Source organism: Lissotriton helveticus, chromosome 6 (genome assembly GCF_964261635.1).
Source record: "Lissotriton helveticus chromosome 6, aLisHel1.1, whole genome shotgun sequence".
NCBI classification, from domain to species: Eukaryota; Metazoa; Chordata; class Amphibia; order Caudata; family Salamandridae; genus Lissotriton; species Lissotriton helveticus.
The window spans coordinates 1738717024-1738729173 of record NC_136067.1 but is presented as its reverse complement, the minus strand read 5'-3'; the positions used below and the strand labels follow the sequence as shown (position 1 = coordinate 1738729173).

Here is a 12150-nt window from a genome sequence, read left to right as displayed (position 1 = left end):
GCGCTGAGTGAGTATGGCTGAACTAGACAGGAAGGGAAGGTGTGCAGAGCGCAAAGTGTTGCGTTATTGCTGAAAGAGCCATGTTTTTAGGGATTTTCTGAAAGTAAGGAGATCCTGAAGAAGTCTCACCGCAAGTGGCAAATCATTATACAGTTTTGCCGCTCTCAGCCGGAAGGAGCGGCCTCCAATACGAGAGTATTTCACCACCGGAATACAGACTCGCGCCAATGAGGCGGAGCTAAGAGAGCATTGTGGATGATAAAATTGAACTCTCTTCCTCAAGTAAGAAGCACAATACCCATGTAAGGCCTTAAAAGCCAGCATCAGTTGAGAATTTGACATTCTCCATATTTATATAGTAAATTACAGTAATTCGCTCTGACAAGAACTTATAGACAGAGTATGGAACAGTGAAAATCAGATATTTAAATATTTACAGTATAGTTGTTCCATATCTTAAACTGTATCCGCTTACGGATCGGAAGCCAGTGAAGATAATTCAAATGAACAGACATGAACAGACATCCGGGTCCTGGGGCCAAGAGATAGAATGGCCCAGGCCACAGCATTTTGCACTACTTGAAGACGGGTAAGCAGATACTCTGGAAGACCCAGATAGAGAATGTTTACATAGTCCAGCCTGGAGCCAATCAAAGGCCTGGACTACAATTTTCCTGCGAGGGATCGAAAGTAATTGAAGAAATTGTTTTAGCATTTTCAAAAAGCCAAAGCACTGACCCGCCATGGTCTGAACATGTGGCTTCATACTCAGGGAATTGTACAGTTTCACCCTAAGGTTTTTTACGGACAACACCGGGTTAGCAGGAAGGTGCATGTCCTGAGGCCACCAGTTCTGCCATAAGTTGTTAGATGGGCAACCAAATAAAATGATTTCCGATTCATCGGAATTACATTTAAGTTCATTCAGCTGGAGCCAGGAGAAAACCCCGAACAGGCAGGCTTTAATTGCTTCTCCCTTGAACTACGAATCCTTGTCGCATGTAAAAAGGAGTTGGGTGTCAGCAGCATACAGCACTATTTTAACTCCATGTGACTCAACTAGACTAGCCAATGGGGACATGTATAGATTGAACAAAGTTGGACTATGCACCAACCCCAGAGGTACACCCACCTCCAGGGGGTGGGATTAAGGCAGAAAAAGGGGGAACCCAAACAGTTTGCTGAAGCCCTGATAGAAAAGAGGCAAACCATTTGAGAACCGACCCTCTAAAACCAGCCTCCTGGAGTCTCTTCAGGAAATGGTTGTGAGGGACGGTATCAAAGGCTGCTGAAAGATCTAACAGTATCAGCACAGCCTTACCACCTTTATCCAGGATGTCCTTAATGGATTCTGACATTTCCAGAAGTGCCATTTTGGTGCTAAAGTTAGAGCAAAACCCAGATTGGCTTGAAGCAAAATATCGTTAGTCTCAAGAAATGCAGAGGTGACTGAGTGAACATATTTTTCCAGTACTTTGGAAAAAAAAAGGCAAAAGGGATAAGGGTCTATAGTTAACGGGAAGCTCTGGATATATATTGGGCTTTTTCAAAAGGGGAAACATTTGTGCTTTCTTCCACTTGTCGGGAACCAGCCCCTGCTGCAGAGAGGTATTCAGAAGTTGGTTCACTTAGGGATTAATGAAGAAAGCTATTGCTGCCAAAGTAGACTGAGGGCCTAATTGGCTAATTAGCATTAACCTGCTGCTGGATGGCCCAGTCAGAGCTACTGATGTGGTAAAACTGCTTCCAAGTAGGGCATCTAGGGAGGTGTTCAATACATTCATTAATTTGAAAGGGATCAGGGTGAAACCTGCCCATAAATAATTAGATGTAAAGGTAGACCTGGGAAAGAGGAGCCTTTTGTTCCATAGGCCCTCAGGAGCCAGTTTGGCACCAGCCCACTGAGAAGGGAAGCTGGTCCCAAAACAAGTTTGGTGTAGCTGAGGAGGGACAGCTCATTTCCCTAACCCGCGAGTCCTCCCCTGCTGGCACACAAGCCCTTTTCAGGGTAAGAGAGACTCTGCTGATTTACCTCAGAATAGTCTACTGTGGGATAGTTTACATTAAGTCAAAAAGGATCTGGTACAAAAGGGGGAAGAGTTGCTCTTTGGAACTTTTTTCCTATTCGTTAGGGAGTGCTGAGGAGTCTTATCTGCTCACTTGCTAGTGACATCTACAAAGCTGGCATCTTACCTACAGTTCATCACAACAATCTCTGGACCTGTTGAAATGCAGAAGATTACTGGACCAGTTGTTTGAGACCTGTGTGGGACCCTGATGGGCTGGGCCTGCTCCCACTTGTACTCATAAGTTTATTCTTGGTGTATTCAACACAGGCTCCTGCAATCACATCTAGGTTTCGATCAATCACAAACAGTGATTACTGATTGCCACCTTACATTTTCTTGGTGTTCTTTATGAAATTAATCTGTAAAACAATAATGTTGACTGTTCCCCTTATTGGATTTTGTTTGCTTTTGTGTCATATTACTCATTAAGGTTTTCTCTACAATTCCAAATTATTTGTGGGATTTTTATTGCGTTGTGTTTGGATATTTTAACTGTTCTGATACTGCTAAATACTTTCCACATTTTTCTAAGTTAAGCCTATCTGCTGTGTGCCATATCTACCAGGGGGTTAAATCCAGGTTTACATTATTGAAACTATGTTACACCATAACAAGTTTGTGGCATTATTGCGTGTGGTGGACTACCATTCACTCCCATTACTAATCTACTTTCTAACAGAACATATTTAAAGTGAGTCCATCAATTATGTTATGCTCACAGTCCCTAATAATAAAAGATTCAATGGAAGCACAATATTTTTAAATAAAGGATTACTGCTCTAGTATGAGTAGTTCACTACTAATATAACATTCTGGGTACTCCAAATTAATCACAGATAGGCAGTTAATGTTGTCATTGCCTTGGAATCAGGCACAATACAAGCCATTTATCAATATATTGTATACCCTATTTTTGTACTGCACTCACCCCAAAGTTTTTCCACTTCGGATAATCTCAGCTTTTTAATTGCACGTAGGGTTAAACATATTTCCAGAATATAAAAGATTTAAACCGTCCATAGTTAAAATATATTCAACAGAATGCCAAATAATTCTGTAGGGGCATTTCTTCATGACGTTTCAGGTAGTTATTTATGGCATGTGGCATATGCTAACTCTGGATGCATAACAATAATTTTAAAATTGTGAACAGGGATGATCACTTCAATATGAATGGTCCACATTATAATTGTGTCCGTAACATAGTACCACCTTGATCCGTCTCCTTATGTGACTAATAGGATTGGCTGGATTGAATGCTACGAAGACAACAAAACTGATATTGCCTCATAGGTCATATATGAAAACAACAACAGTCACAAAAAGCTTTGGTAAGGAACTCCATGCATCTGTTAGGAGTAGAGTGATGACCACATGCATATCATATTTAGCAAGTATGGCTATAGTGTTTGCAAACAAACTGATGTCATATATAATAATTAATATGCCTATTACTGGATTTATATTACAATAATCTTACCATCTTACATATAGACCATATTGTCAATACAATGCTTATCATAACATTTATGGAATGCAGTAAAAACTTACAATGTTTAGTTCTAGGTAGTCGCCAAGTCCACTAGAACTATCCACTCGGACCAACACAGCTTCCTTTTGGCTGGTGCTGAATCCTATAGCCAACCTGTCAGCACGTGTGCTGGGCCGATCATTGGGGGGCCATGTATATGTAATTTGTCCTCCGCCTTTGGTAAAAATATATGTTGTTCCAGCTGCAAAAATCAAAGGAGATTGAGTTAGTGAGAATTTGACATTCTCCATATTTATATAGTAAATTACAGTAATTCGCTATGACAAGAACTTATAGACAAGAGTATGGAACAGTGAAAATCAGATATTTAAATATTTACAGTATAGTTGTTCCATATCCTTTTCTGCAGTTCCCTCTTTATACGCCACAGTCTGATATATATTAGAGGCATATTATCACCTCCTTTCATTTAAATCTTAAACTTAGTATCCAGTAGGGACAAATGTACTTTTACACTTCTTTATACATGACTTCCAAAAGGGCTTTGGCTCACACCTGACCATTGAGTCTAAGTTAGGGGGACAAAGAACACCATGCGACTGCTCTTTTGTGTGGGTAGAATGAGCAACTACCCAGCTCTTCTCTAAGCTCATACTCTGCTGTTGCCTGTGCCACCTTAATTTCTGCTTCTTCTGGCACAGTGAGAGCAGCATTTCTTGTGCCTTTGCCCGACACCATGCAGGCTCTGGAAGAGGCTGTTTTGTGGGAGCTAAATGTTGAGTAAGGAGCTAGAGGTGACCAAAAAGAGCACTCAGGGCTCTAAGACAGCGAATGATTGCTATCTGACTCTTTAGTACTGCAATCTCTGTCTAAATTCCAGTGGGTTGTACAGACAGGCATAAAGGTAATACAACAGGAATTTGCAATGATGCTGCACATGATTACTACTGATCAATGTCATCAGTTTCTGTGTAGCAGGATGCCTGGTTATTAAATCCTTATTTTGACTGCTGGAAGCAGTGTGATTAATTAAAACATCAGAGTTCGATCCTGATTTACAAAATATTTGGCACAACAGCCTTGATCTTGAGTGAGCAGAATATTCCATCTCTGGATGAAAATGTCTATACGTTCAGGGTATGCACACAGTTACACTGACATATGAGAATTATAGCTGTGAACAAGAATTACTATTAGATTTTTCATTACAGAGGAAGCATATAACAACATGGATACTTCAAAAAGGACTAAAACGCAGGTTCACAGTAATTAACTTGATTTGATGAACACTGTTCCTCTAATGGGAAACCTATAGAAAAGCTATAAAGTGTTTTACGGTTGAAGCAATCTTCGAACATGTCAGTGTGAGGTCCGCATAGCTCAGCCGAATTGCCAAGACAGCAGATGCACATGCCACCTCTACCCTGCTCAGTTCTGTATTTCCTTGGCAACTCACAGATTTGCTGGGAATATTTCTAGGACAGCAGAACTCTTCTAGTTGATTTCAAGTAGCCCTTTGAACCGGACTACCCTAGCTCCAGAAGCTCTGGAGACAAAGAGTCAATGCTGGGGTAAGACCAATCAATGCACCAGAATGTAGGGCATCTTCTTTGTATATCTTCACAGATAGTTCTTACTCAGCATTAGGTCAAGCAAGGCTCTTAACCGCATCGCTGCTAGAGCGATTCCCCTGCTGTGCTGGACAGCAATAAAAACGGAGGTGGTCATGACGAGCTCAGCTCGTCATGAGCACAGGAGCACTGTACTACATGACTAGCTGAGCTCGTCATGAGCCTGGAAGGGGTTAAAAGATGAAAGAGCACACCATTGTTATGTGACCAGAAAGATATTTGCAAAAATACTTAAATACATACCATCACCCCTTTTACGTCAGAGTCATTACTTGCCTTTGCTTAGTGACAACAACATTCCTTCAAAGGGCTTAATTAAGACTTTTGGCATAGTGGAGCGGTGGTGTGGGGGTGCAAACAGCGGTAGCACAGTGATGCAAACCGCCACACCACCGCTCTGCCAAATGTCACTGCTGCCCACCAGATAAATTATGACTTTTGAGTAGTCTGGCAGGAGGGTGGCATGGCAGTCACATGGCGGTACCTTTGAAAAATACACTGCAATTGGACCACACAACAAGGTTACAGCACGGCATGGACTTGAACATCCATGCTGTGCAGGAAGCTATGTGCAGGTACAGAGGGGGGCACATGCTATGCCCCACTGTGTGCATTCACATGCAGTGGAAGCACAGGACCCCTTTAGGAGTCCCTGCATTTCCACTCACCCACCTTTTTCATGGAGGTGGAACCACCAAGAAAACCCTGGAGTAGAGGCTGCAATATGCTTGCCTGCCAAGCATATTGCAGCCTCAGGACTGCTGTGCAACCTCCAGGGAATGGCAGTTCCCTGGTGACATTTCCAGGGTGGTCCGGCTGCCCAAGTCGTAATCGGATAGTTGGACCACCGGTGCGGTGGTGGCAGGACTACCACCGCCACACCACCACGAGTCTGGCAGTCCTCAAACCTCCAGACTCTTAATCAGGCCCAATGTGTTTTGTGGTCTAAAACCAAGGAGAACAGACAACAATTGTAGTGCAGAGGAGCTGCTCTCCGCTGCAAACTCCACCTTACTAGCCCATTTAGTCAGACCACTTGAAAAGGATGTCAGCACCATCTGCTAACACTATATCAGGAAGTCTTGATAAGTAGGATCTCACCGAGACTGGGGCAGACCATGTTAGATTTCAGGAACTTATTAAGAAATGTTCAAGTAGCACTGGCAGAACATCTTCCCCCTAATTCCTGATTATTGTGGTTGCTCCGATTGAGGTATGAGTGGGGCACTAAAGCCTTTCCTGAAGGCCCTAAAAATGCGGGATAAACCGACTTTCCTGGCAGAAAAGTGAATCAGGTATGAACAACCTTTGGCAAAATATGCATCTGATTAAGTAACTAGTTTGCTCATTAGATACTAAATATCCTTTGTCTCAACCGTAATAAAATTAAAATAGATACCAAAAATGTGTTTTCAAATGTTAGTGTTTCAGATAATATTACATCTGTGATATAATTGTGATGATGATTCACTTGCCAAATCTGAGGTCCCTATTAAAATGATGTTTCCTTTTAACTCAAAGGTGACATGATGTTTACAGCTAAAGCTCCCAGAATTTCTACACTGCTAACTGAGAGTAGAAACAGAAGGAATCAAACCTCTTACCTCACAGGAATTTCTGTTCCTCGATAGCAGGGCAGGCTGATATTTTAATACTAGTGGTTTTGAAAGAATGAGGTGTTAGTTGGATGACAAGCCTCCGTGGGGTCTAAAGTCTGGATTGGATAAGCCATACCCACAGAAATAAGAACCCTAGTGAGAGATACACATACATCTCCTACAAATGTCATTGGCCTGGAACCTTTTTGGGAAGCCTCGGGCCATACAATCTTACAAAAAAATCTAAATAAAAAGATTGTTGCACGCAGAGCTTAACTTCCCCAAAACCAATAGGATTACACTCTCCTTAATATATATATATATAATAGAGAGAGAGAGAGAAAATCTGCGTCGCCCCACTGCTCTGTGAGCAGTCGTTATAGAAACTAAAATGATAATAACTAGCATTATTATAATTTTAGTTTTCCATTCCTGGTGCCGGGTGGGCTGGATTGCCAGAACAGGACACGGGGGGTACACAGTAACGCTATGACCGGCCGTCTCGGGCTGGCCAAACCGTCATGTGCACTTTGGATGTTCTGCATCCAGGATGCATTACAGCCTGGGTGCACAGCGTGCCCCAGGCTCCCATTCCCTGCCTGAGCACCGAACCACAGTGCTCAGACCAATCACAGCGCTGTATTACAGTGTTGTGATTGGCTAGGGGAGTCAAGAGCATGGGTGCTTCCTGTTCCTGCTTCCAGAAGCAAGAAGCGACTGCGGCGGTGAGCGGACCGACAGGAGGCAGCCAGCCAGTTGGCTGGCCTGAAAGTAGGCATTTTTAAAGAAGGCATTTTTTGTGGTCTATTTCAATTCACAACTCTTCCCCTGCCCCAGAACCCCTGGTAAATAATGGCCGCCGCTGCTAACACTCCTACTACAGAAAAGATAGACTAGCACAATAAAGCCGCTGAGCAAAAATAAGAAATTAGAGGAAAGCCAAGTCTTAGGGGATGCATCATTCCTAATCCACATCGTTCTGAATATCCTGACACATATAGCGTCTGTGGTATGGCCGTTAGGGTCTTTGTTGATATTGCTAAGTTAGCATGAGGTCTACTGCCATGATGCTGCTTTTGCTCATGTTACTAAATGACTTTATTTTACAAGACTGTGTTTGTGCCTTTCACATGAGAACTGTCTGCTTTCTGCATTCTCTGCCTGTTCCTGAAATATAGAAAACAAGGGTACTCCAATATGTAAACCTGGGGTGGTAAGCCATTAAGGGAAACAATGGTTCTGATGTGGCCCAAAGGTCCATTCAGGAGTGACCATCTAAGGAACACTAATAATTGACTGTGGGAAATTAATTCTTGAAGGGAGCGGTAAGTTATATACAAGGAGATTGTAGGGTCAAGTATATACAGGTATTTATTCAAAAACAATAGTATTTATGTGCTCACATAGTGTGGTGTGAAAAGTGAAGGTGAAATTAAAATAAAACATCGCATTGACCACAGCAGTGCGAACTCCTTAAAAAAAGTTATACAAAGTAAAAGGAGTTCATGTTGTTGGGTGTCGATGGCGTTTCGAACTCAATTATTTGATTTCATCATCAGGACAAACATAGGAGAGCAAGCTGATGTGTATGAATGCTGTTAGTTGCACATCATGTGTGGCAAGTGCCTGTGAGACACTGCGGTTTATTAACGTGAGAGTGTAGATACAGTTGTGCAGAGTTAATTTGCACGATTACGGAAGAGCAGCTGGCCAGTCAAGGGCATCTGTTCAGGGTCGATTATTTTTTGGGAAGAATCTAGGGCACTAAATGGAAGCCTGGAGATGAAACCGAGTGTGTCTTTCTTCTGTGGTAGCCTGTGCAGGCTACCACAGAAGAAAGACAGGCTTGGTTTAGTCTCCAGAAACTTAGAATCACATCACCAGTTTTCACATCTACCCCATGATCAACACCTCTGTGCATCAGTAAGATACAAAGCACTTCCTTTCTAAGTATGACATTAAATTGCTGATATCTAAATACTGACCTCTGATGTAATGAAAGTGCAATGAAGTAAAAGGGCCATGTGCTATGCAACCGTAAGCTTTAAATCACCAAAATGTGTTTTCAAAGACACAAGAGGCATTCAAACAATCACAGCATCCCACTAAAGAAGAAAATTGGACAAAACTGAAAGGGTGCATAATGCACAGCGAACAAAGAAATGTATCGAAGCTGCCAGGTTTTCCAGGTCCATGCCTAATGTGCTGCTCCAGGCCAGGTATTTTCCTTTGAATTCTGGGGCTTGTAGTCCTGTTTTTAAATCGAGTACACCAGAATGCAAGTCTCATAATTCTGAGAAAAAACCTGGACTGGAGCTGCACATCACGCATGGACCTGGGAAACCTGGCAGCTATGTATGATATTTAAGGGTTTCCTTTTGTTAGAATGATAACATTAATGAAAAAAAATAAAACCCCTCTATGAGCCTAGCATCACATCCACAGTAGTACATATCAGCGTGTTCAATTAATATCGTTAGGTATTATAAAAAATAAACCCAATCACAGTTCAATTGAATGACAGGTGATAACTTAAAATAGTTCATAAATTGTTAAATGCACAAATATAGTCTTTCTCAGTAGGGTTTTATTCATGGTTAACCGTGTGTGGCCATCAAATCACTATGAAAATTGATTATGACATTGCCTTACAAATGCGGCTCTAATGGCTATAACAGGTGCTTTTTCGGATATGGTGTGATCATTTATGCATATGTTGCTACCTCTGGAAGAAGAACACTCAAAAAAGGTACTTAGAAGGAAAAGTATTTGTAGTGCAAATATGGTTCTGTATTTGCATTCCTGACTTCAGGCAAACACTCTCTGTTTGAACTTATCTATGTAGCGCACACTGAATGCCAATTCAAAACAGGAATGCACACAATTTCTGCATAGAACAGGAATTTAAAAATCTGCTTCTCGTGTTGTTGCTAACTATGCTAAACTACGAAAATTAACTTTCTGAAACTGAAACACTTTGCTCGCAGGCTTTTAGGTGATCACTACCATAAATGGTTTCTGGGTCAGATCTCTTCAAGACTCTAGTTGATGCTACTTGTCTGTGATGAGTTCAAATTAATTTTTAGTGAGTATGAATTCATAGACCCTGATTTTGAACTCACTGTTCAAAGTCATGGTCTCCTGTCAGTCTGTGGAAACACATTTATTCACCAAAAACAACAGATGCATGGTTTCAGATATCCACTCGGATTGTAATTACTATTAGGTAGGGTGGTGGGACAAAAACGGATGTCTTGGAAGTCACAGATGTAAACAATTTAAAAGTATGCCACATAGAGAATCTGCAAACAACCTCAACTGAAATTGAAAAATGCTGTGCAGGTAGAGAGACATCCTCAGATACATCTATAATCAGGTGCATATACTGGAATTCTCAAAACGTGTATTCAAGTTGACAAGATTTGAAAATCAGTTTAAACTCAATATTGCAATGTCAGTGTTACAATATCATACAATAATATGTTAGTCTGAGATTGATGAAGCCAAGAAAACAAGTCATGTAGGATAGTATGTAACAGCAATTAACCTTGAAGCTGGCACAATGGATTCCAGCCATTTAATAGTAAATGCTCCCAAAACACAATACACAAAAGTATTTGCACATCAAATTTGAATTTAGGTGTGAAAATGTCTTCGTTTATGAATGAAAACACGTTTGGGATTCACAAAACGTGAAGTTGTTCTTGTATTATTATATTAGCATGATGGAATACTATGTGAGAGCAGGTTTGTACAAAGTGGATGGTTAACACCATTCTGTGGGGAATAATGCCATTCTAGAGGGAGAACCACTCACAAAGAGGTGAGTTTCTGGACAATTAACAACCTTTGGCTGGCGCATTCCCTTCCTATATACAGTTAGAAATGTACTTCTGCAAGGTCGAACGTAAGTGGAATGGGGAAGTCCACCTCTAAAAGTGGAGGTGGTGTAGGGTTTCTCCAAGGGCAAAAATATATAATGAAACAAAAGAAAATTTTAACGTGAAAATGCCATTTAGCATTATATTTTCGCATTTATGAATGCTGAACAATATATTTGTGTACATACAGTTACTACAATTTCTCTATGAATTCTTAATATTTTATTATGTTTATTTCAAACACTGGGATACGTCTATAGAAAGACATTTTATTTGTTTCCTTCTAAATAAATCTATCACATTGTGTGACTGGCAACCACATAACATGAACTGAAGTACAAAATCATTACCAGAAATCCCATCCTTAAGACCCCCTTTAAAAGTTTCTGTGCGCAGCCCTATATCGTGAGGACAGCTCAGGTTGATGAGGTCTGCATAATATCTAGGGGGTGAATGGAGGTGGATATTACACTAAAGCATGTGCTATGTATATTTGATGCACTTTAGGAAAGTAATTACAACGCAGAACGGTCAGACACCTCTGCTCATTCAACTTATCAAAGATACTTTGCCACCATTCTTTATCAAAACGTCTGATTTCCAGTTGCTGCCCTGAGAAAGCATTACAGGACATATAAATAATAATAGAAAAATTGTGCGATAGCCTTAAATCTTATTACATTGTGCATAGAACTGTGTTCTGAAATGCCTGCATTGATTTAAGCACCCTTACCTCACCATGGAGAACTCAGGTCTCTCCTGCAGTGTTCACCATCAGATATGTTAAAAAATCTGGTAAACCACCTTTTCCCTAGCAAGGAATTCATAACCTCCACCCTAGAGTACTTTCTGCATAGGCGAAGTAGGATGTGATTACTTAGACTACTTCCATTCATTCTGCCACTTTTTGATAATTATCTCAACATAAAGGTGAAAGCCAATGATGTCCATCGAAGTGATCATAGGTTCACAGAAGGTAGTTAATAATTGTTTGTGTATTGTCATTTTTATGGGTTTGTGCTTCTGATTTACTACTTACCGCTGAATTGAGGACCCGCACACCATGGATGACTTAACATTGGATGGTGATTTCTTAGATAAGATTCTGTTTATAGTAAGAAAAGATCACAATCACCTACTTTGCAGAATGTCACCATATTTGTTTGACCATTCATTTATTTGCTTAGCACTCTACTGGGTGCGAGGGGAACCTCAGCTTTATGTAGTTAGTGTGCTACACAAAATTCAGGGGAAGGTTTTAGAAAAGAGGTAGTATGGCAGTCTTGTAAAGTAGCAGAATTATTGGCCAATGTCATAATCTATTTTGTATGCCACTATTTTTGACTTCAAATAAATAACAATAATTGCTATAAAGCATATAAGGGAGTCAGAGAGGATAAAGGAGGTATCACTGAAAATTCAAGGGCCTCAAACTTTATCCTTACAAAAAATGTGTAGAAATACATAAACTACGGCTAA

The 12150-nt window shown here is 40.8% G+C and overlaps 1 protein-coding gene across 23 annotated transcripts in view; it reads right to left on the bottom strand.

Moving 5' to 3' along the window:
- NRXN1 (neurexin 1) overlaps positions 1 to 12150 on the bottom strand; it is a 1652744-nt gene that overhangs the window by 305224 nt on the left and 1335370 nt on the right. For all 23 annotated transcript variants that reach the window (XM_078649604.1, XM_078649606.1, XM_078649614.1 and 20 more), the window contains one exon: positions 3621 to 3802. In XM_078649604.1, the coding sequence (XP_078505730.1) occupies positions 3621 to 3802 (182 nt within the window). The remainder of the gene's footprint in view (positions 1 to 3620; positions 3803 to 12150) is intronic.